Below are 24,001 nucleotides of genomic sequence, written 5' to 3' on the forward strand. Positions count from 1 at the left end.
CAATGCATCTCTAATCTCAGAAACAAACTTTCACTACATGTCAAGCAGAGTAATACCCTTGCCACCTTCAAAGTAAACCTAAGTAACTGGATGGATGGCCAAAAAATTCTCCCGGGCTATCTTATCTTGCCCTTTTAGGTTTGTAGGTAGGTAGTAGACTTGCAGTTTAGGGGCCACAAATTCCCAATTGCCCCAAATCACTTGCTCAAGTTCCCACAATGAGCAAATAAGACTTGAGGGAATCAAACCCTCTACCACAGAAAATTATAAATAAATTATAAAATATAGCTTACAACTTTAACCCTCTCTGCCAACTGCCTAGTACTCACCTATGTACCTATGACTCTTCTTGAGGCTGGAAGGGACTTTTGAATAGGTGTTTTCAGTTAGGCTTGAAATGGTTTGCAGACTGATTGCCTGGTATTTACCTATGTATTCATGAACGTATCCCTTTGTTTTAGGAGTTGGTTGAGCTCTTTTGTCATCCAGTGATTTTTGATGGGTTTTGATGGGCTTGCACAGTCCTTGGTCATCCAGTCATTTTTGATGGGTCTGCACAGTCTTTTGTTATCTAGTCATTTTTGATGGGTTTGATGGGTCTGCACCAGTCTTTTGTTATCTAGTCATTTTTGATGGGTTTGCACAGTGTTTTGATTAGGGTGGAAATTCATTTTGAAGGAGAAGGGTTTTGGTACGAGAGGTTGCTGCCCTGTTGGGTCCATTAATTGCTAGTATGATTGCTCTATAAAGAGTGGTGAGGTATGATTTTAGTTTTGAGCTGGTATCGGAGGATTGAGGCTTTATGATAGGAGGAAATTTGTTTGCCTGGTTGTTGATGGTGGATGTGATTGGGCAGTGGTCTCTAAGTTAAGGGCATAGTATAGAGATGTTGCTGATACGTGTAGGAATGACAGTAATGAGGAGATATATGATGGAGTTTCTGGATGATTTGGGGGTTTGGTCTTGTGCATTCTGCATTCAGTTGCAGAAATCAATGGTCTGCCAGGAATTCTGAAATGTCAGAAGACTGGGTTCCAGTAAATTTAAAGCTGAAGTATCCTAGGGTGATAATGCTATTGCTTCTTTGTGTTATATTTATGATCGTAGATATGAGAGATTTAAATCCAGATAAGGAGGATGTAGGAGGAAGATATGCAATTGCTAAGATGTTTAGAAGTATCCCATTTGAGTCTGAGTTGGAAGTGGTGTTTGATTGGGGTAAAATTAAAGTATTAAGCAGGTATTTGAAAATGACTAAGGATCCTCCTTTAGGGCTTTTGTCTGGGAGTGAGTCAACAGATGTAGTTATATGATGGAATGACAAATACACTGATTTGGTCTAGTTTGTTTTTTGATTCTATGGGCATTATTTAAAGAACAGGAGAAGGTTAAAATGTATTGGCTGTAATGGGGATAATGGTTAACAGGCCACAACAGGGTTTATTACATGTTATGAGTAGGATGATAATGATAGTAGTTAAATGAAAGGTATGTTTTGGAAACGTTTTTTAATAGGTGGCTTGGTCTTTTGTGTTTAAATGTGTGAAATGGGAGAGTGTTGGTGGTTTGTAGTAGATTTACAGAGTGGTGGATTGGCTCTGGAAGTTGTTAGGTGAAGGGGAGTCTATTGTAGTTGAAGGTGATAGGAATGTCGAGTAGTTAGTTGTGCTGAAAGGGTCAGGTAGGGTGTAGAAGTTTGGAAGGATAGTAGATGTGGTAAGGATGTGTAGAGGTATATAATGAAGGATGATTATAGCAGCAGAGTGTATAAGAATTGTGTTAGTTGTGGTAGATGATATTGTGGGCTTATAGCAGTGATTGTTAAAATTAAATTTGAGGATAGTAATGCCTGTTATTGTGCTGTGGGGAAGGCACTGGAATTTTGAAGGCAAAAGACTGTAGTTTACAGAAGTGGGACTGGAATCAATGTTTTATGGGGAGATAACTGTTGTGTTTTGTGTCTAAGTGAATAATACTGTAGTCTGTTGACAGGTTTTGTTTCTGAGAGTTTTAATTTGGAATGCTGTGCTTTAAGGGAGTTAGCAAAGTGACATTTTAGGGGTGAAGACAAGAGCAAATAAATTAAATGATCTGGGTTGTAAATCTGTCATTTAGAGCATATACACTGATGTGCCCAGTCAGCTGGCTTCAGGAAATCGAGCAGGTAAAGACAAAGAAAATTGTCTGCTTAACGTTTAAGAATTAATTATTTTCAACTATTGTAATATATTTGCAAAGTAAGGAAATGCATTAAAATGTCCACATACTAAGAACAAATGGCTAACAAAACAGTTTTGCACAGGTAACGTGTTTACATCCCATTTTAGAAATTATTATTTTGTTAAGCCCTTAGTAGCTAATCTTTAATGATATAGGCCGAGGTGGTGGTTCAGCAGGAGAGAAATACAAGTGTTGTGTGCAGCTTCACAGCCTGCAATGTCCCTATCTACAGCAGAAAGCTCAAAAATTCCAGGGCACAATACTATTGCCCCCCCAAACAAACTTTCCATCCAAAATACTTAAGTGTTACCATTCTTACAATGAATTCCTTACAGCAGTTGATGCAAACGTTGCTGGACCCTTGATGCAGTATACCTTATTATCTGACCAAATCTGTTTACCGCTTCATGTTTGTGGGTGGCACTGACATTTAACAGGGCTGTGAAGCATACGATTTTTTTGACATATAAATTCAAATGTTTATCTGATACAATAGGTACCGTCACAGCATTCAACTAATCTGTTATACAACAGGAAACAAATATCTGTGCCTTTCCACGGAGCTATCCACTATGTGCTCCCTGGATTTCTATGACATTATATGATCCAGGTAACACATTTTGGTGGTCTTAGACGTTAAGTTTACTTTAGCTAACAGCAGTTATACTAACTGTTTACCCCACTGATGTCTAAAGCACAGAGTTACATCATTCACTCTAATTAGCAGCTATGCAGTTTTCCAAAAACCATAGCGTACAGTTGAGATGATGGTCATATACCCCCCGTAACATTTGTATTAACCTGTGAAAATTCAGAATCACAGCTCTGTGGCTTTTGGATGACCAAAACATTTATTGACATGACAGCTACTTGACGTCTGGGAGATATCTGTAGTCATCTTAATGACCCAAAAATCAAGTCATTAAATGCTACTCCTTGCAGGATGGACATGATCAAACAGCCCACTGTTATATGGTGATCCCCTGCTTGTTACTACAAAAAAGTGTCCAAAAAAGTATTTTATTAATAAGACAGAAACACTGAAGGCTGTGGTTACCTGTTTATCAAGTGTATCCATTATATGATTATACCATGGCTTCTTTCCATTAGAGGAACTTGTTCTTTTAATAGTCCTTTTAAACTTATCTGACCAAAACCCAATTTCCTAGAAAGTGAGAAAACAGACAATGTAGGTTACAATGCAGAATGTCACTTTTTATGGTTCACATGAAGTACCATCAGCCTTGCCATTCACCTTTCATCTACCTCTTTCTGTGCTCATGGTTTACACCCCCCACATACACACACGCACACAATTTAGTGAATATCGCTACTATGCTTCTACAGGAGTAATGTTGTACACTTCCTATTGGAATGTTTTCACACCTGTTTCATGTGTCCCAGGATGGGGGGTGTTCCAGTAGTTTACACAGGGCACTGTGTAGTGCTTCTATAGCACAACACACTGTATACCACGCACCAAAACAAGTCACAGACATGAAATATCTCACCTCCCTCCCTACTCAGGATCACCTTAGCACAAAACTCAAGTGCATTTCTAAGTCTGCAAACAGTAACTGAATCATTTCAGTTCACAATAAATTGCACAAAATAAGAAGTTATGTACTCACCATAACGTTCCATCTGAGTAGATAAACTTCATTTGGCAGCAACCTATGGGTCTTCGGATCCATATCGGATCCGAGCCGGCAGTTTCCAACAGCAAAGATCCGAGCTCCAAGCTCCTCCCCTTACCCATAATCCCCTGCCAACCCTACCTGACCTCAGATCGAGTTTGCCTAATGCAAGACCTGCACCAAATAGCCAGCCTATGGTCTTATCTCGATACAATCAGATGTCAAAATTAGTAATATAAACATCCGACGGTCAGGGGGAAGGAGGGGAGGACGGTTGCTGCCAAATGAGGTTTATCTACTCAGATGGAACGTTATGGTGAGTACATAACTTCTTAATCTGAAGTAGTTAACTTCATTTGGGCATCAACCTATGGGACAGAGTCCCCAGCTACCTAAATCTTGGGAAGTCCTCATGGAAGGATGTTCCAGAGCACTGCAGAAAGATGCTCTCCCTCTGGAGACCAGGTCCAACTTATAATGATTTATATAGGTATGAGATGAAGCCCAAGTGGCTGCCGAACAAATTTCATCCAATGAGACTCTAGAACAAAATATAGCAGATGTGGAAATTGATCTAGTAGAATGGGCGTGGACTCCTTGGGGTGCGGGCCGGTCGGAACTTTCATATGCTAGTAGAATACACTGTGAAATCCACCTGGACAGTGTGACTTTTGAAACTGATTTTCCAAAATTAGATTTGGCAAAGGAAATAAACAGCTGGTCTGATTGCCTATGACCAGCTATTCTGTGTAAATAGAAACGTAGTTGTCAATGAACATCCAACGAGTGAAACTTGTATTCGCCTTTGTTTTGGTAATTGGGAAAAAAGACATGTAAATTAATAGTTTGATTGATATTTGACTCAGAAGCAATCTTAGGAAGAAAAGAGGGATTGGTCCTGAGGGATACTCTATCTTTGTGAAAGGTCAAATACGGTGGCTTGTGGCTCAGAAACCCTTCTGGCCGAAGTGATAGCGACGAGAAATGCTGTTTTTCAGGATAATAGTTTAAGATCCACTGAAGCTGCAGGCTCAAAGGGAGGAGCTGTCAAAGTCTGGAGTACAAGCGCTAAATCCCAAGGAGGGACTGCATCCTTCACCGGGGGTCTTAGTAGGAAGGTACCCTTCAAAAAGACCTTACACAATCTGGTTGAGATCAAAAGGCCTAGGTCACTCCCCACGTGATAATGCAAAATTGCTGCCAGCTGAACTCTGACCGTGGACGAGCTGGCTCCTTGGTCGAAAAGTCCTGACAAAAAGTCTAACACCACAGGCAATGGAGCCGTAAAGGGGTCTAAGTGCTGTTGCTCCGCCCAAATAGAAAACTGTTTCCATTTGCTACCATAAAGCCTTCTAGTAGACGGCTTGTGGGCCGCCACTAAGATAGCTTTGACCGGGGAAGAGATACCGGGAGTCCTAGCTAGGAGTGGAACTGGAGCAACCAAGCCGTGAGCTTCAGATTGTCCAGATTCGGGGTCGGGAGGTCTAACGGGTGCGAGATCAGATCCGGAATGGGATCCAGAATCCAGGGAGGATTCACTAGAATGGGGCAATGAGGATTATTCTGCTCCCCAGCCGTCTGGCTTTCTGTAAGAACTTCAGCATTAGAGGAAGAGGAGGGTAAGCATAGAGGAGACCGGGCGGCCAAGCATGTACCAGAGCGTCTCGGGGGGATTCCCCGGGTGGGGGAATTAGAGCAAAGTAGTCGTTGCACTTCGTGTTTGAGGGAGAAGCGAAAAGATTGCAACAAGGTTGACCCCATTTGGAGAATATTTGTTTCGCTACTTCGGGATTCAGAGACCACTCGTACGGCAATAGAATCGTGCGACTCAGTTTGTCCACAAGGATGTTGGATCATCCCAGAATGTGCATCGCTATGAGAAAGCGGTTGGTGGAGATCGCCCATTCCCACATTCTCATGGCCTCTCGGCAAAGTGGATAGGACCTGGTTCCCCCTTGTTTGTTGATATACCAGACTACCGACATGTTGTCCATCTGGACTGCAATAGTCCCAATGGGAAGAAGGTTCTGGAGTGCTTGCAATGCCAACAGCACTGCCCTCATCTGTAGGACATTGATATGCAGCGAGGTCTCCGTGTGGTTCCACGTGCCTTGGACTGTCCTGCCTAGACAATGCCCCCCCCCATCCAAGGCGAGAGGTGTCCGTGGTCACCGTGGTTAGGGGATGGGGCATTGCAAAGGGACGATCTTTGAGGAGGTCTGGGGACTGAAGCCACCACAGAAGGGCCTTCCTGCAAACCCTGCTGAGGCGAAGTCGGTCCGATCTTGTATCCAATCTGGCTCCGATGAAGTCTATTATTTGTGTCGGCAGAAGGGAAAATTTTTCTACATTGACTGTGTTCCCCAGCTGGGGAGCTAGATGGAGGAAAGAGTCCCTGGCCGCGCAGAGTAGATACCTTGTGGGGGCGGTCAGGAGCCAGTCGTCCAGGTAGGGGAAGACCTGAATTCCCTGGAGTCTCAGGTGGGCCGCTATTACTAACAAAACCTTGGTAAACATGCTGGGGGCTGTGGTGAGACCAAAGGGAAGGACCCTGAATTGGTAATGGCTGTCTCCTAGCCAGAAGCGGAGGAACCTCCTGGAGCATCTGTCCATCCAGATGTGGTAGTACGCATCCTTGAGGTCTATAGAGCACATCCAGTCATTCTCCTGCAAGAGGGGGAGAATGGATTAAAGTGTGACCATCCGGAACTTTTCCTTGGTTACTGACAGGTTCAAGAGGGATAGATCGAGTATTGACCTTAAGTCCCCCGTCTTTTTTGGCACCAAGAAGAACCTGGAGTAAAAGCCCAATCTGAACTGGTCTGGGGGGGGGGCGTACTGAATGGCTCTTTTTTCTAGCAGCTGCTGGATTTCCGCAGCCGCGGCCCCCCTCTGATCGGGGGGGGGACATTGGGGAGGAATCTGGGATTGCGAGGGGGATGAAGAAACAGGATTTGGTAACCTCTGGATATGATACGAAGCACCCAGCGGTCTGTCGTGATGGACTCCCAAGCTGCCAGGTGCCTCAAAAAATGCCCGACTGCCTCCAGAGTGGAGCAGTCGGGTAACCCTCAGGGTTCCTGCGTGGGCCGATCAGAGAATGATTCTCTGGACCCAAAACTCCTCAGACCCCCTCTGCCCTTAAGGCGGCGTCCACCCTGTCCTCCTCTGCCTGGCAAGGACTGGGTGTCCAGAACGTCACAGGACTGTTGCGACTTCCGGAACCACATCTTCTTCTGTCCCTTTTGGTTCTTGGAGAAAGACCTCTGGGAAGCAGAGAAGCGGACTCTGACGGCAGACAACGTCTTCCCGTCCTTTTCACTCTGGACTAAATTTTCGCGTACGGTTTTGCCAAAGAGGGCAGAACCATCGAATGGGGCATTAGCGAACGATGCCTTAAAGGGTTCCATGAAATCACAGTGGCGGAGCCATGCCTGTCACCTCATGACGATGCCCGCTCCGCTAGTTCTAGCGGCTCCTTCCGTAGCATGGGATAGTAGCCGCACAGAGGTATTAGAAATAGACCTTAGAGTGGCCATTCGGGTAGAGTACACCTGCTTGTCCTCCGTCGACATGGACTCCGGGGGCGACCCAGCGTACTCTTTAATAAGGTCTCGCTGGAGCCGTATGACATGTGCCATGTAGTTCAGTGACCTTACCGAGAAGGTAGCTGAACTGAAGACTCGCTTCCCAAGGTGGTCCATCGCCCGAGACTCCTTGCTAGGAGGATGGACCGAGGGACTTTCTTGGGCCAGTTCCCTCTTGGTGGCTGCCGCCACCAACATGGCATCTACCGGGGATCCCTTACTCCAGTGCATTCTGTCGGGGGGGGGACTAAGTATCCTATCAGGTCTCTTCGGGACGGGCTCCACAGTGCCCGGCTCCTTCCAAGCCCTGGTACTTATCAGGTCTACTAGGGGGTCGGCTGGAGGGGACACCCAAGAGGTAGATGGGCCTGCTTCACACACCTCCAGGAACACAGATTCGTCCAAGGTAGGCTTTGGGGCGGACCACCCTCCCCTTATCCTGAGCATCTCCATGATGTCTCTGAAGGAGACGTCTTCGGGGGGTGATCTTGGGGAACCCTCCCCTTCCTCCAAATCTTGTGTCCTCGGTTAAGGACTCAGGGGAGTCCAAGTGCCTCCTTTTGCACTTGCGCTTGTGAGGGACCTCCTGGGGGGGGCTGTCCGAGGAGGCCTCACCAGGCTCATCATGTCCCAACAAGGGAACTACCTGGGATGTTAGAGCAGGCTGTCCCTGGGGCTGGGTGATGGAAGTTGGAGCCAACTGAGAGGGAGTGTGGGGTGGAGCCGTAGCTGTGGCCGAGGGCCTGGAATCCCTCGACAGAGTCCTCTCCACCACGTCGAAAGCCGAAGGAGAGATGCTCTCTCTGGGATCCGAGAGCAAACCCTCCCTTGGATCCGATGAGCGAATCGGGGCAGGCGCCAACGCTATCGGATTCGATGGGCAAGTATGCTCCGACCTGGATGGAGCTGAAGGTAGACTGACACCCTCGGATCCGAAGCTCAGCTCTCGGCTTCGAGAGCTCGGATCTGCCGAAAAGGGACCTGACAGACTTAAGGGTGCTGTCGGCGCCGAAGTACCCGATAGTATCAGCGCCGACACACCCCCGGCTCCAACGCTGCTCAGCTCTGAGGACTCCAAACCCGGGAAGCAGGTTGGAGAAGAAGCGGTTGGGGCAAAAAAAATGGGGGGGGGGCAGGCAAGAGCACTCCCATCTGCAGTTGGGCCTGGAGGAATCTTCTCATCATCCGGTCCAAATCTGCGTCCGTTAGGTTTTTAGTAGACCTAGAGGAGGCCACTGAGGTGGGACGGGAGTGCCGCCTCGACCACGAGGGAGATCGGGCCTCCTCCTCCTCCGGCCCCAGTGAGAAGCAAGGTGACCGGAGCCGAGAAGGAGAAGGCTCAGGGGTCTTGGAGGGAGAAGCCCGCTTAGCTGGCGGGACCGATGTAGAGGCCTCGGCCTGCCGCTTGTGGTGCTTCTCCCTGCGCTTCTCTTTTCTGGCTTCCCTATCCTCCTGGCCCGAGGTGGGAGGTTGAGTCCCGGCCAGAGGAAGGGAAGCAGTCGTGGGTACTGCTGCAGCTGCGGTAGGCGCCACGGGGGGACCGGAGGTTGGAAAGTCCCGTCAGAATCAACTTCGACCTCCGGTCCTTAAGTGCCCTGGGGTTGAACACCGCGCAAATATTGCATCCAGAGGATTGGTGATCAACCCCAAGGCACAACACGTACAGAGTGTGGCCATCCGCTGGGGATAGCTTATGGCCACACTCGGTACATTTAGAAAAAAATGTCTTTGGGGCCTCAGACATTACTGGAAAGAAGACACACACACACTAGGCCCCAACCACACACAGACACACGCCCTAACGCTCTCACAGGGGGGGGGGGGGATAAGCTAAAATTAAATTTGAAGAGAAAAACTACAAGGGAAAGCTAAACACACACAACACTCTTTTATGACAGAAAAGGTAAAGAAAAGATCAAAATTTTCTCACAAGTCTTGACTAACGCCTGGAACTCAAGGATCAAGCTGCTGGCTTCAACCGCGGCAAACTAGATCAGAGGTCAGATACGGTTGGTAGGGGATTATGGGTAAGGGGAGGAGCTTGGAGCTCAGATCTCTGCTGTTGGAAACTGCCGGCTCAGATCCGATATGGATCCGAAGACCCATAGGTTGATGCCCAAATGAAGTTAACTACTTCAGATCTTTACTTATAAAATCCTTTTTTTCAAATGTTCGATGACGTAAAAAAATTAAAACTGAAAATATAAAATAGTTCTATAATTTACATCAAATGCACAAAATAAATTAAAACAACTAAATGCATTCTAACCAGTCATGTGCTACAATGTTCAGTATTCATCTTAAAATCCAACTGAAATAAGAGTGCTTTGGGTGTGTCTCTGAAGTTTTGCAATGTATCCTAGTCTCATATGCAGCAAAGATGAGAACTTTATAAAGTGGAAGTTGTGCAGATGAACACACATTTGTGGGAAGATTTTAAGTACATTCTTAGTACCTCTAACTCTTCGTTACCTGATGAACTGAATTGATAATGTTAGACGCATATGTGATGAGCAGATCTTTGAAATAGTACAGTCAATGGAATGGAGCTTTGAGTTTATAAAATTGCTTTGAGCTGCATCCATCCAAAGTAGGATGGCCAGTGCAAATGTGTCAGCAAAGAACTTCTCAAAAAGTTTTTTGGAGTTGTAAAACAATTTATAATCTTTGGTGCCCTTTTAGAGCAAGACTAGAAAAGATGGGGTATGAAAAAAAACACTTTCTCCTGGGAAATCATAATTCTTCACGTAGTACCAAAATTCCTCACAGTAATACGTAAGCATGTTTTAATCACAATGTGTGCCCTAATCAAGCACTTCATAGCAAAAAATTGGCTTTACAAAGATAACATTTCCTGGAATAATTTTAGAAATATGGCTATAATATTTATAACCAAACATAAATTATTACCCAAAAAAGACGCCAAATTTAATTACTACCAGACATTCTGGAGCCTTCTTCTTGAATCCATATTGACTAATTAACAGGATTCCTCACCATATTAGGTCCGAACTTTATGAAGACCGTTGATAAACTAAAGTTCAAACCCAACTTTTCCACCCCTAATTAGATGTTAGACACTGCAAACACCCCATAATTCATCTCAAAGTGGCATCCATGTTGTAAATACTGTATATATTGTTGTATATATTGTAAATAGTTTGGATTTTGCCAGAACTATAACAGATTCCTGGTTCTCGACAGCATACTTACTAACCAAACAACCTTTCCCTCTATATTCACTACAAACAAATTCCACACCATATATTAGTCAATGCTGTTATATGGGGAGCTGTCATTTGGTACGACTGTTGATACTGCTAGCATGATCATTTCATTTGTGTATGTCTTTGTTACTTAATGACCAGTATCTTGTATCCTGTGCTTGATAACTTTGATGAACTTAAAAGAAAAATAACAAAAAATAAAACTGAAAAAAAAAGAACTTCTCAAAAAGTATTAGTAACCTTGTTATGGAATTTAGCTCCAGCCATATGTTGTACATCTTAGCTCTGTGCAACTTGAGGGTAATCGTGAAGAGAGAGTTCTAGAAGGCTATGTAAAACTCACAATCTCATGGACATAAATCATTACATATGATCAGGGTGGTACTCCAATGATAAAAAGTATTATTTCTTAATAATTTCCCTCGGATCTTTTACTACTCAGCTCTAAACAAGGTTACTGCTTTCCAAATGCATCAAACACTGTCCTTCCTGTGGGAATGGAAAATATTCCAAATGACCACACCCCACAAGTTCTAAAAGTGTCTTTTGCTCACTCTAAGTGGCACCATATACAAGAGGCAGAAACTGTTTGGGAGACTGCTATCCTTAACATCTGACCACATGTATCATGCATTTCATAAACAGTGTTTTGAAGAAACAGGAATCTTTAATTTTTACCACCATTTCCATTATTTCACATATTTCATCAAAAACGGTCATCACTGAGAAGGATGAGATCATGGAGCAATGAAGGTAATAAAGTTTCTCCTCAGTCTCACTGTTGTGCAGTCTCAGAGTTAATATAATAAAAACACCGGGGAGTGGGTAGTATAGAGTGGTTTACCCTCCCCATGTTTTTTTGTATTTTGTTGCTGTAATCAACAATGTAGAAAGTTATCATTTTGTTAGACCTTAATTCAACAAAACTTTACCCAGTGTTTAGCATAGATATCATGACCACAGCCCTATTTGAAGAACACTGATTAGCAATGGAGAGGAGAAGAGTATGCAAATGGCATACTCACTGACTGCAGATCTTCCCTATCATTGTTACCATGGAAATATTACAATTAACTTTTAAAAGGATGGCACAAGGACTCAGCTGAACCCCAAAATCTTAATTACATATTCCGAGATAGGCTGTATGTATGTAGAGGGACCATAATACCAAGCTGAACTACATCTGTTTCTGAGCAATTAATTTCAATTTGTACAATAACATTTTGCAGTTGTAATGAAATACCAGATGGTAACATAACTAAGAAAAATTTATTTAAAGTATAAAACCAAAGAAAGGGTTATAGCCAATAAATATTAAGCATGAGGATTGCTTGTGGCTGGGAATGTCATTTGATGGCAAAAAGATCTCTAGAATTTCAATAATTACAGGAAGCACACAATTTCTAAATCCTTGTCATTCTATTTTTATATTAATTTTGTATACTGTTAATGCATAATACTAGCCTCAGCAACACATTCCTCACTCCCCAGGTAAGGTTCCAGAAGCTGACACTCAAGTCAGGATAAATATCTATTAAGTTATTACTTCAGCTGACTCAGAAAGTGGGACTTTTTGTATTATTAGGCCATTCTTTTTTAATAAAATTAACTAATCAATATTTTTCATTGCAGCTGCGCTTTTGCCAAGATAGTGAGAAGCATACCTCTCAATCTGGAAACATCAGAAATCTGGACAAAGGCCCATGAAAAGTAGGTAAAACTGGACAAAAATCTGGACACTAATTAACATAGCATTTGCATACATAATTATGTAACCCCACACACCCAAATGGAATTGTGGGATACCAACATTCAAAAGCAAACTGAAGAACAGACAAAATATTAAACACAAAATATAACCAAAACAATAGTCTTTCATTTATACTAACATTTGAGTTTGTATCAAACTTTGAACGTATATAAAACTAAAATGCAAATGAAAATAGATAAAATTTTTGTAAAACATCAAATGAATTCTAACAATACAATAAGGGATATGTTTTCCTTGTCAGTTTTCTTCTGTTTCCGACAGACCAACCCCCCCCCCCCCCCCCATTTGATTTCAGCATTCTGACCTGTGTGTGCATCGGCCTACCAAAAGACATTAGATTTAACATGATAGAAAGAGCAAAGAAAAGATGATTAACAAAATGATGTGATCTCATATATTAGTTACAGAACAAGGTTTAAAATATCAAGGCTGTTGAGGGCAATCCAAAAACACACAGCCAGTTATGAAACAAAAAGTGCAAACTATGCTGGCAGGGAATAAATACGAGTGATAGCACAAAAGCATAATAGTGACAGGGATAGGAGGAAACTAAAGCAAGTGAATTGGATCCTGCTTTGCTGATTAATAAACTTTCCCCAAACAGATACATTAAAACGTCAAGTATATTCAAGCAACCTTATGCAGAGCTCAGGAGTCTCATTTCTGACAAGGTGCAAATGCAATCTATCTGAACTTCACAGATCCTTGACTTGTCTTCTTTTTTCCTTACCTTGAGGTTGAGCTGGAGAAAAAGAAGTTATGGACCTACCATAACATTCCATGTTAGTTGTCTTCATCTTGCCTTCCTTCTTGCTGTTTGAGATCTTGTTTGGGTTCGGAGCCAATCCATGGCTCCGACTCGGCCATCTTCTATAGCTCGAGAGCTGTTTACTGGCTCGAGGCTAACCCTTATCCCAGCATGGCCAGCATCAGCTACCCAGATCTCATTTGTGATAGCGCATACTAGACATAAGTAGAGTAACCAGTTACTAAAAACTGGTTGTCCAATACACCTAAACAAGGAAAGAGTTATAAATTACCTGGCATGTAAAGTAATAAAAGATGCTCAGCCAGTGAAAACAAAAGGGAACTCCACACAATCCTCTAGGAAGGGGGAAAAAGGGAGGGATGCAAGAAGGAAGGCGAGATGAAGACAACTAACATGGAACGTTATGGTAGGTCCATAACTTCTTTATGTTAAGTTGTCCATCTAGCCTTCGTTCTTGCTGTTTGGGACAGTGTCCCTAGCACCTAAAATCCCGGGTGGCTCATTGGAACAAACTCTTCAGAATAGTAGAACCAAAGGAAGCTCTGCTCCGGGAGACCATATCTACCTTGTAATGAAAGATAAAAGTGTAGGGGTTTGCCCAAGTGGCAGCTGCACAGATAGAGTCTATGGGCAACCTAGACTGAAAAGCTACAGAGGTGGCTAATGCTCTAGTGGAATGACCTTTTGGTTTAGCTGGTAGCTCTTTATTTCATAACTGATAAATAAAGGTAATAGTATCAGATAACCATCTGGATAAGGTCGCTTTAGAAACTGGAAGGCCTTGTTTGTTGAAAGCATAAGAAAGAAATAACTGGTCTGATTTTCTTAGTTCCTTTATTCTATGGAGGTAAAAATGCAATTGTCTGTGTACATCCAGTTGGCGGAGCTTGTATTCTGCCTTGTTGCTGTGATTAGGAAAGAAAACTGGGAGATCTATGGATTGATTTAAATTGTTCTCTGAGCAGACTTTAGGAATAAAGGATGGATTGGTCCTCAGAGAAACTCTGTCCTTGTGAAACACCAGGTAAGGAGGATGAACACATAGTGCTTGAAGTTCTGAGACATGTCTAGCTGAAGTGATAGCAACCAGAAAAAGTGTCTTCCAAGAAAGAAATTTTAAAGAGCATGATGCTGCCGCTTCAAAGGGAGGCAAAATTAAGGAGGCTAAAACTAAATTGAGATCCCAAGGAGGGGGAGGATCTCTAACTGGGGGTCTAAGAAGAGATGTTCCTTTCATAAAGGCTTTGCAGAGCTTATGAGACATTATGCTAGAATTAAACATACTGATATGAAAATTAAAAATGGCAGCTAGTTGTACTCTAATGGTAGCGGAAGCCACACCAGACTGAAAAAGCTGTGTTAGAAATTTAAGAATTTAATGGACTGGGGCTGAGAAAGGATCCAAATTTCTAGATTCTGCCCAGTAAGAAAACAGTTTCCATTTACTAGCATACGCTTTCCTCGTAGTAGACTTATGTGAGGAAACAATAATATCATGGACTGCTGGGGAGATATTGGAAAGCCTGGCTAAGGTTGGAAGTGGAGTAACCAAGCTGTGAGCTGGAGAGTTTGAAGGGATTGGTGCAGCCCGCCTGACTGGTGAATCAGAAGATCTGGAACACGGTTGATCCAGAAGGTGGAGGTGTAGGAACGGGAACAATATTTGTCGAGGCCAATATGGGATAATGAGGATCATTTTGCAACCCAATAATTTTGCTTTCTGTAGGAGTCTTGGAATTAGGGGAAAAGGGGGAAAAGCGTAAAGGAGTCCCTGAGGCCAATCGTGGAGTAAAGCATCTCTGGGTATATGACCTGGAAGAGGAAGTAGGGAGAAGTAGCTGCTGCATTTGTTATTGAGAGAAGTGGCAAATAGGTCACAGCAAGGCTGTCCCCATTTGCGGAAGATAAGATCCGCAACTTCCTGATTCAGAGACCACTCGTGAGGCATGAGGATAGCTCTGCTGAGCCTGTCCGCTATAACGTTGGATTTCCCAGGGATGTGCGTTGCTATCAGAAAACGTTGGGAGGAAATCGCCCATTGCCACAGTCTGAGTGCTTCTCGACACAAGGGGTAAGACCTGGTCCCGCCCTGTTTGTTGATGTACCACACCACTGACATGTTGTCCGTTTGGATTGCAATGGTCCCGGAAGGAAGAGTGTCTTGAAGGGCTTGCAACGCTAGGAGAACCACTCTCATTTCTAGGACACTGATATGCAGATGGTACTCGTGAGGTTGCCAAGTGCCTTGGACTGTCCTGCCTAGATAATGCCCCCCCCCCTATCAGGGAGGCGTCCGTGGTCAATGTGGCTACCGGAGGGGGTTGTATGAAAGGTCTGCCCTGAATTACTAGTGGGGAGACCATCCACCAAGAAAAGTGCCTTTTGCATGTTCTGTGATCAGGATCATGTGAGACATAGGTAGTTACTGGAAAGACCATTGTGTGAAAATAAGCCACTGAAGGATTCTCATGTGGAAACGCGCTAATGGGACAAGAAGAACGGCAGCTGCCTTGGAGCCTAGAGCTTGGAGGACATGTCTGACTTGAACCCTTTTGCTGTGCATTAGAATTAACACTTGTTGACGAATAGTGGAAACTCTTTCCTATGGTAATCTTGCAAACATTTCTTTTGTGTTTAATTCTGCTCCTATGCATGTTATAGACTGACAGGGCAACAAAGCAGATTTTTCGAAATTTACTGTAATGCCTAGTTGAGTGCATGATGTGATTGTATAATCCTGTGCCTCTAAGAGTTGACGCCTGGTGGAAGCAGTCAGGAGCCAGTTGTCTAGATAGGGAAACACCTGGAATCCTTGAAGTCTCAGGTGAGCCGTGACTACTGCCATACACTTGGTGAACACCCTGGGGGCTGAGGTGAGACCAAAGGGCAGAGCTCTGAACTGGTAATGACTGGCCCTTATCCAGAAGCGAAGAAATCTCCTGGAGCATCTGTCCATCTTGATATGGTAGCACGCGTCCTGAAGATCTATAGAGCACATCCAATTGTCCTGACCCAGAAAAGGGAAAATGGACTGCAGTGTCACCATCCGGAACTTTTCTTTTTATACAGATTTGTTGAATCTGCTGAGATCCAGTATTGGTCTCCAGTCCCCTGTCTTTTTTGGTACTAAAAAGAATCTCGAGTAAGTTCCGGATCCTAGTTGGTCTGCAGGGACTTCTTGAATGGCTTTTTTTTTTCTAGCAGTCTTGAAACTTCTGTGACTGCTTGATCCCTTAGATTGGGTGGGACATCTGGGATGGGCTTTTTTGATTCTATGGAGGATTGATGGAAGGGAATTTTGTAACCTCTGGATATGATGGATAGTACCCATCTGTTCTTGTTATATTTTGCCAGGTTTTGGGTACAGTGAAAGTCTTCCCCCAACTGCCTCCAGAGGTGAGCATTCGGGCAACCCTTCAGGGATGCTGGAAGGGTTTGGCATTGAAGGTTTCTCTGTCACCCTGGTTTTGCGGTCCACCTCTGCCACAAGGGCGGCGTCTATTGTTGTTTCCCCCTCTGCCCCTGGGGGAAAAATCACCACGTGTGTCAGGCAAGGGTCCCTGGGATTTTTGGAACCACATCTTTCCACTCTTCTGACCCTTGGGATAAGGTCTGGAAGGAGTGGAAAAATGGACTCCCACGGCAGAGAGTGTCTTGCCTTCCTGCTCACACCTGGTCAACGTGTCTTTCACCTGAGGCCCAAAGAGAAAGCAGCCAAAGGGAGTATTGGTGAAGGACACTCGAAAGGGTTCCACAAAAGGACACAGCCGCATCCAAGCATGTCTCCTGAGAGCCACACCTGTCCCTGCGGCTCTGCTCGCTCCATCGGATGCATAGGAAATCAGCCTCATGGAGGAGTTGACTATGGAATTAAGAGTCGCAAGCTGAGAAGCTACTTCGGCTGGTGCTCCCTCAGCTGTAGGATCTTGAAGGGTATCTCCAAGCGCTTTCAGGAGATCCCTTTGAAGATGTGTAAAATGGCATAGATAATTCAGGGACCTCATTGAAAAGGTTGCTGAAGCAAACATTCGCTTTCTATATCTGTCCATCGTCCGAGACTCTTTGTTCGGAGGATGAACAGATGAAGAGGTTTCTGCTAACTCTGTCTTGGTGGCTGCTGCTACCACCATGGCATCAACGGGCAAACCTTTGGAGAGGAATTGCTTGTCCTGGGGGGCTATAATAAATTTGTTTGGTCTCCTTGGAGTAGGTTCCACAGAATCTGGAGCTGACCAAGCCTTTCGAGACACTACAGACATGAGTGGATCGAAAGGAGGAGATACCCAGGAGGTGGGAAAGTCGGGAACCGAATGTATCCAGGTATACAGACTCATCCTCAGTAGGGGCTAGGGAAGTCCAGTCCCTCCTCTGTCTAAGCATTTCAAGGATATCTGAAAAGGAAACATCTTCAGAGGGAGACCTTGGGAACCCTTTTGATTCATCCATGTCTGTATCTGAAGTGACAGACTCAGGGGAGTCTATATGCTTCCTCTTGCACTTCTTCCAGGGAGGCTCCTCCGAGTGATCAGGGGAGGCTTCGGAAGAATAGGGATCACCCAATGGGGTGTCCTAGGGCATAGGTTCCCTACACTTGGGGTCTGGAGGAGGAGTAGAGGTTGGAACAGACACCACAGGGGAAGGAGCCAATGGAGCTGGCAGTAGAGCTGTTTTGGGGGACAGCACACTACGCATGACCTTGAAGGCGTCCCGACCTCTAGGCAGAGAAAGCTCCGGCTCCAAAGAAACAGGGGTCTTTCTCTGCATCGAGGGTGATGGCTCCAAGGCCGATGTTGGAGCCGAGCTCATCTGTGCCGAAGCTCTGAGGGGGAGAACGGGGTCGGACAAGTGTCGGATGCCACTCCCCCCCTCAGAGCCGACGAGAGAGCCTCGGCGCCCAGATCCCTCGATAGAAGGTACAATCGAGGTAATCAGAGCAGACGTCGGAACTGAAGGAGAGATGATCGGTGCCGATGGTTCTACTACCTGTGGATCCATGGTCTCCGGCTCAGAGCTAAATGTAGTTGGAGGAGGAACAGAAATAGAGGCAGTTGGAGCCGATACCTGTTGAGGTGGGCTGGACAGAATTTTTGCCAGTGCCTGTGACTTAAGCAACCTACTTACTACTCTCTCCACATCATGATCCGATAATCTAGAGGATCGAGAGGAGTGGGAAGAATGATGGCTATTTTCACTCTGTAACAAAGGTGACTGAGGTGCCGAGTGAATGGACTCCAAGTACTGAGACCTCAGTCTCTTATGGCCCCAAGACGGCTCCGAAATAGCAGATGGAGCCGACGGAGGAGTTGTCTTGTCAGTGCCAGCCGGCACCGACATACTTGGTTGGTCAAGTAAAGGAGTTGGCTCCGAAGGCAGAGCCGATGGCTTGACAGACTTAGGGGATTTCGCTAGCTGAGTATTTTTAGCCGGAGAATCCTGAGGCTTCAATAATCCCTGAAGGATTAATTTGTTTTGCGCTCCAGCAGGAACCTTGGACTAAAAAGCGTGACATGTAGAACAGGAGTCCTGCATGTGAACAGTGCCCAAAACAATATACACAACTAGTGTGCCTATCTGTCAGAGACATTTTCTGACAGCATGAGTCACACTTTTTGAAGCCAGATACCTTGGTATCTTTAGACATTATAGTAACAACAACCACAACAACAATAATAAAAAGCTATACTACAAAAAACAAGAAACAAATAGACTTTTTTTTTTTTTTTTACAGTTAAGGAACAGAAGGAAAGCCTCTAATTTAAATGGCTATCCTGGGGGGGGGAGGGGGGGCTCTCTAATTTAAACGAGTTCAAGGGAACAGAAGGCCTGCGAGTTAAGGAGCGACGGCCAACAAAGCTAAAATACACAAGAAAGCGATAAGGGATAAAGGAATATTAAGTAAGGAAGCAACCTCGCAGCTGAAACGGCAAACAAGATCTGGGTAGTTGACGCTGGGCATGCTGGGATAAGGGGCAGCCTCGAGCCAGTAAACAGCTCTCAAGCTATAGAAGATGGCAGAGTCGGAGCCGAGCATTGGCTGCGAACCCAAACAAGATCTCAAACAGCAAGAACGAAGGCGAGATGGACAACTTAACATAGTAAATTTCCTCATCTTGTGGACACCGGTGGGTGAGTGTAGTGTCTGTCCATCAGCCTATCTACTTTGTATTACAGAAGTTCACTTGCACCATATTGCTACCTACCACCGGCCTGTAGTTCCACCACTGCTATCCCCTCAAAACAGTACAAGGCAAGCAGATTCAAATCATTCTAGTAGTCCTCTGGGCCTGGGTTTGTTGTCACATTGATGTGATGTTGTTGCATTGACTCAATGTCCTCTTTGGTTGGCTGCTAAGTGCCGTAAGTTGTGGGTGGGCTGCGGCTGTAAACAGCTGAACTTTTTTTTTTTTTTTTTTTTTTTTAATCACCAGGCAGTCAGACACTATCTCATGAAGCTGAAGTCATCACGCACACCTCTGCACATTGATGATGTTGCGGGACATGCTGGTGATGTGTGATGATGTTAGCTGTAACTTAAAATTGTAAAATTAGAAAGAATCGTGATTTGAAGGAGCAACTCGGGAATTCGTGGCACCCCATTATTTTGCCTTCAAAATCTGTAAATTTCAAGGAATTTGGTACGGTTGGGAGGTATGGTGAGAAATTATCTTTATTCCTTGGAATTCTGTTGGCGTTGTTAAATGTTCCATTTCAGTAAAAGAGTTATAACCATTGTCAGTCATCTTTTTCAAAATAAGATATAGCCATTGTCGATCATCTTTTTCAAAATAAGATATATATATATATATATATATATATATATATATATATATATATTTTTTTTTTTAACGTATTTGTTCAATCAAAATTTACACAACAGCAACGGTACGAATACATTAGTAGAATATTAAAGTGATATTTTCATTATTTTCATGCAGTATATTACATATTTTCCACTTAATTATCGTTTACTCCAATATTAAATAACTCAATTCCTGCCTTTCCATAAACCTCCCTCCTCCTCATGAACATTATTCTGCATGTACTGTCCCCACAAATTTAATTTCTATGTAATTTGCACATTGCCATTTCTAAAGACCTCACCTCCAATTCTTTTGTCTTCTTTACAATATTCAGTGTTTTGGTTACAGTGGCTTTAGATTTTGATTCCCATTTCTTAGTAATTGTTTTTTTAGCAGCCAGTACCATTAAACCTATTAAGGTTCTACTATGTCTAGATGATTCAGATCCGATGTCCCAGATCAAAAGAATAATTTCATTAGTTACAACTATTTGCTCCACCATTTCTGACAAAATGCTCTGCAGCGAAATTTTAAAAGCTGACAACTTGTTACACACCAAAAAAAACATGTTCCCATTTATTTCCCTCTTTCCCATCGCACCTCTAGCATTTGCTATCTACATTACGAAGAATTGCCTGGTCTGCTTGAGGTATATAAATATCTATGCAAAAAACTCTAAGCAAACATCCTAAACCTTCTGGACTTTGTTGCATACTAGGGAGCCATAAAGAAGTCCTCCCATTGTTCCTTTGAATATTGTCTTTTTAGTCTCTCTTCCCAAACTTTTCTAACCTCCTGTGATTAATTGTTATTGTCTTCATGCAATATTTTACATGTCCTACTGATACTCCCTTTTTAAGAGCAACTTCTGTTCTATACTCAACTAAAAGCTCTACCAGAGCTTGTCTTTCCTTTAACACTCCCTTATACATGTATCTTATGTACCTTTGCTTATACTCTGATATCAGTCCCTGGTAGGGAAGACAATCTGTAACATGCAGTCCAAATTCATGCTTGGCCTCATCCACTTTATTCCTTTCCCCTCTCTAGTTATTTGCTTCCAAATACCTTGGCTCCTTTGCCAGTTATCTCCTATAAATTCCAGACCCTCTTTCCTATTTTTATACCTCTATTAGCAGTTCATCCTATTGGAAAAGTCTCCTTTCTCTAATCCCATGTTGTCTTCATTCTCAGACTGCTTTGTGCTGCTTTATGAACATACCATACTGTATGTTTTATTCTCTTAAGGACCTGAATCCAAACTCCTGCTCTCCTCATTCCTCAACCCCCCCCCCTTTCATCATCATCTCTTTGCAGGTCGATTTATAGCCCTCTGCTTGTATTATGATTGTGAGCCTTAATGGCATACCTCTAAAGTATCCCATTCAAATCAATTAATCCTAATGTCCCTTGTTCTATGGGGGGGGGGGCAACTTATCCAACTTAACTTTTGCCTTCTTCCCCTACCAAGTAAATTCCTTAATTAATTATTGCCAACAACTGATCCTCAGGTTGATAAAAATATGCCTGATTTGTATTTAAAACTAAAGGAACTAAAACATTTTCATTGCATGTATCTTACTATCCATACTCATAATTAAGAGCTTCCAGTTTCTCTATCTGTCTAAATATTGAAATTGATGCATACTATCGAAGAATTCTTGGTTAAAAAACACTGTCACTCAGCAAAATTTACATCATCTGAACTTTGTTTTTTTGGGGCAGGCATCTGTTATTGTGATAATGAATCTTTATGGAAAAAAGTTCTTACTTCTATATGGTTTAGGTGTCGAGTGTTTTGCTAAATTTTCAACAATATATTTGTGCATATCCCATTTGCTAAGAAGAGGATCCCTGTTTAGTGCTAAACCTTTCTAAATCCTTTGGAGTGTTAGAAATGTTAATATTTTCCCTTTTTCTGCTTTTTTTAACTATTTTTATTGATTTTTTTTTGATTAAAACAAATTTACACACAATCATAGATATTCATCTGAAATTTGACAAATAAAGGTTATAACATATATGTCAAATAATTTATAAGCAAAATAATAAAATGATTAACTAAAATATTTACAAAGACATCCCGTAGATTCAATTTAACATGGAAATTTCTACTGTTTTATGTTGTACATCAACAATAAGCAAGAAATACATCAATATTAGATACTAAAACGAGTAATTGTTCTTCAATAAACGTCATAAATTAACCCACATTTGAAGATCATGCGTCTTTTTAGAAGTTCTAGTAGTTGTGGTTTTTAATTGTAACTGACAAACATCATTTAACAAATTAGTGAATTCAGAGAATGTAGGAGGAGATTCTGAAATCCATTTTCTTGTTATTATTTTTCTAGCCACTGCTAGTATTGACCAGAGTAGAAAATATTTTATTCTTTTGACACAATGTGAAACAGGTGTATTAAAAATCACCAGAGATTTGGTAGGAGTAAAATTATCTGAAAATAATGTCTGTAGAAAATCATTTATGTTCCTCCAAAACAAAATAAGAGCAGAGCAATCATAAAACATGTGGACCCAGCCTATATCTGATTTACATTTGTTGCATATGTTCTTCTTTTTGTTTACTTTATTCATTAATTGTGGAGTGTAGAACGATCTGTTGAAGAACTGCCACGTGTATAATTCCCCATTTAAGAGATAATGTTGTTTTCCCAGTTGATTTTAAAATATTTTCTTTGTTTTGATCACTAGGATAGCTATTATCAATAGTGTAATAATAATTCCAATAATTCTCTGGGCATGAGTATGTTTCTGCTCTTATAGTTCTAAAAAAATGAAAGTTTGTTAGAGTGTGTTTGTTTGTGTTAAAGAATTAATTGAAAACAATGTATTAAGATAGAGGTATCTTTTCTGTAGTTGGCATAATCATTTCTAATTTGTTGTCTATGAATAATCTAAGTGTTTGTATGTTTAGCCACAATCATTTATCTAATTGAAATTCATGTAATATACATTCAATACTTTTAGTCTTAAAGTCAGGTATCAACTGAAACCAAAACTTAAGTTCTTTTTGATTTAAGAAAGAAACCGTATTTAAATATGAAGTTATTAATATGCCTTGAGTAAAAGCTATGGGGAATAATAGGGTGAAACACTCCTTATATCTGATATGTTTATATATGAAATTCCTAAAAGTTACTATGATGTTGTGAATGTAACAAGTTGTGTAGGGAAATATTGTTTGTAGGGTAAAATAATCTTTTAGAATCCATGAAATGGGATTTATTATTTCTAACTTAAGAGTAGAAGGTTTCATTATTAATTGCATGACAGATGACTCCCATAATAACTTCAACTTAGCTAAGTAAGTAGCTAAAAGTTGAGTAATCACCTTAATTATAGAAGAGATGGAATAGAGATTTAGATCAGGAAAATCAATCTCTCTATTACTCCAGCTATGCAAGTGTTGATTAAGAGATATTCTTGACTTATTTGGATACCAAAAGAAGTTTAATATCAGAGAGTTTATTTTGTTAATAAATATTTTAGAAGGAAGAATTAGGATAGACTGGATAATGTATAATATTTTAGGCAAGATAATCATTTTTATGATAGTTAACCTATCTTCTATATTGAATGTTATTTTCCATTTTGATATTCGATTTTGAATATTACTAAAACATTTGTCATAGTTTAGTCGTACAATTGTTTTAATATCTTTAGCAAGGGTAATTCCAAAATAAGTGATTTGGTCTGAGATAAATGATTTAAGCCATTTTCTGCTTTTGATAGCTTTATTTTTCTACATTAGCAGAATGCAATCTTAGTACTTTAATTTTTGCTTTATCTCAGAGATTATGGATTCTAAGTAGGTTACACAATCAGATTGGTCAAAAATTGTATTTCTGATGGTATCCACTTAAGATGCATTAGTTCCATAGATAAACAGTTTTATATTAACCTTCTGACGCTCAGTAATGGGGGGGGGGTTGTACTTAGAAATATTTGTTTCCACAATTGAGTTTTTAA

General features: G+C 42.3%; 1 protein-coding gene across 1 annotated transcript in view; it reads right to left on the reverse strand.

The window, feature by feature from the left end:
• The window catches only part of LOC122809378, a 385,771-nt gene that overhangs the window by 26,121 nt on the left and 335,649 nt on the right, over positions 1-24,001 (reverse strand). Inside the window, exon 9 of the mRNA XM_044080830.1 lies at positions 3,278-3,385. Coding sequence (XP_043936765.1) covers positions 3,278-3,385 — 108 coding nt within the window. The remainder of the gene's footprint in view (positions 1-3,277; positions 3,386-24,001) is intronic.

This window comes from Protopterus annectens, chromosome 8.part0, assembly GCF_019279795.1.
Source record: "Protopterus annectens isolate FY-2018-M chromosome 8.part0, PAN1.0, whole genome shotgun sequence".
Classification (NCBI taxonomy): domain Eukaryota; kingdom Metazoa; phylum Chordata; order Ceratodontiformes; family Protopteridae; genus Protopterus; species Protopterus annectens.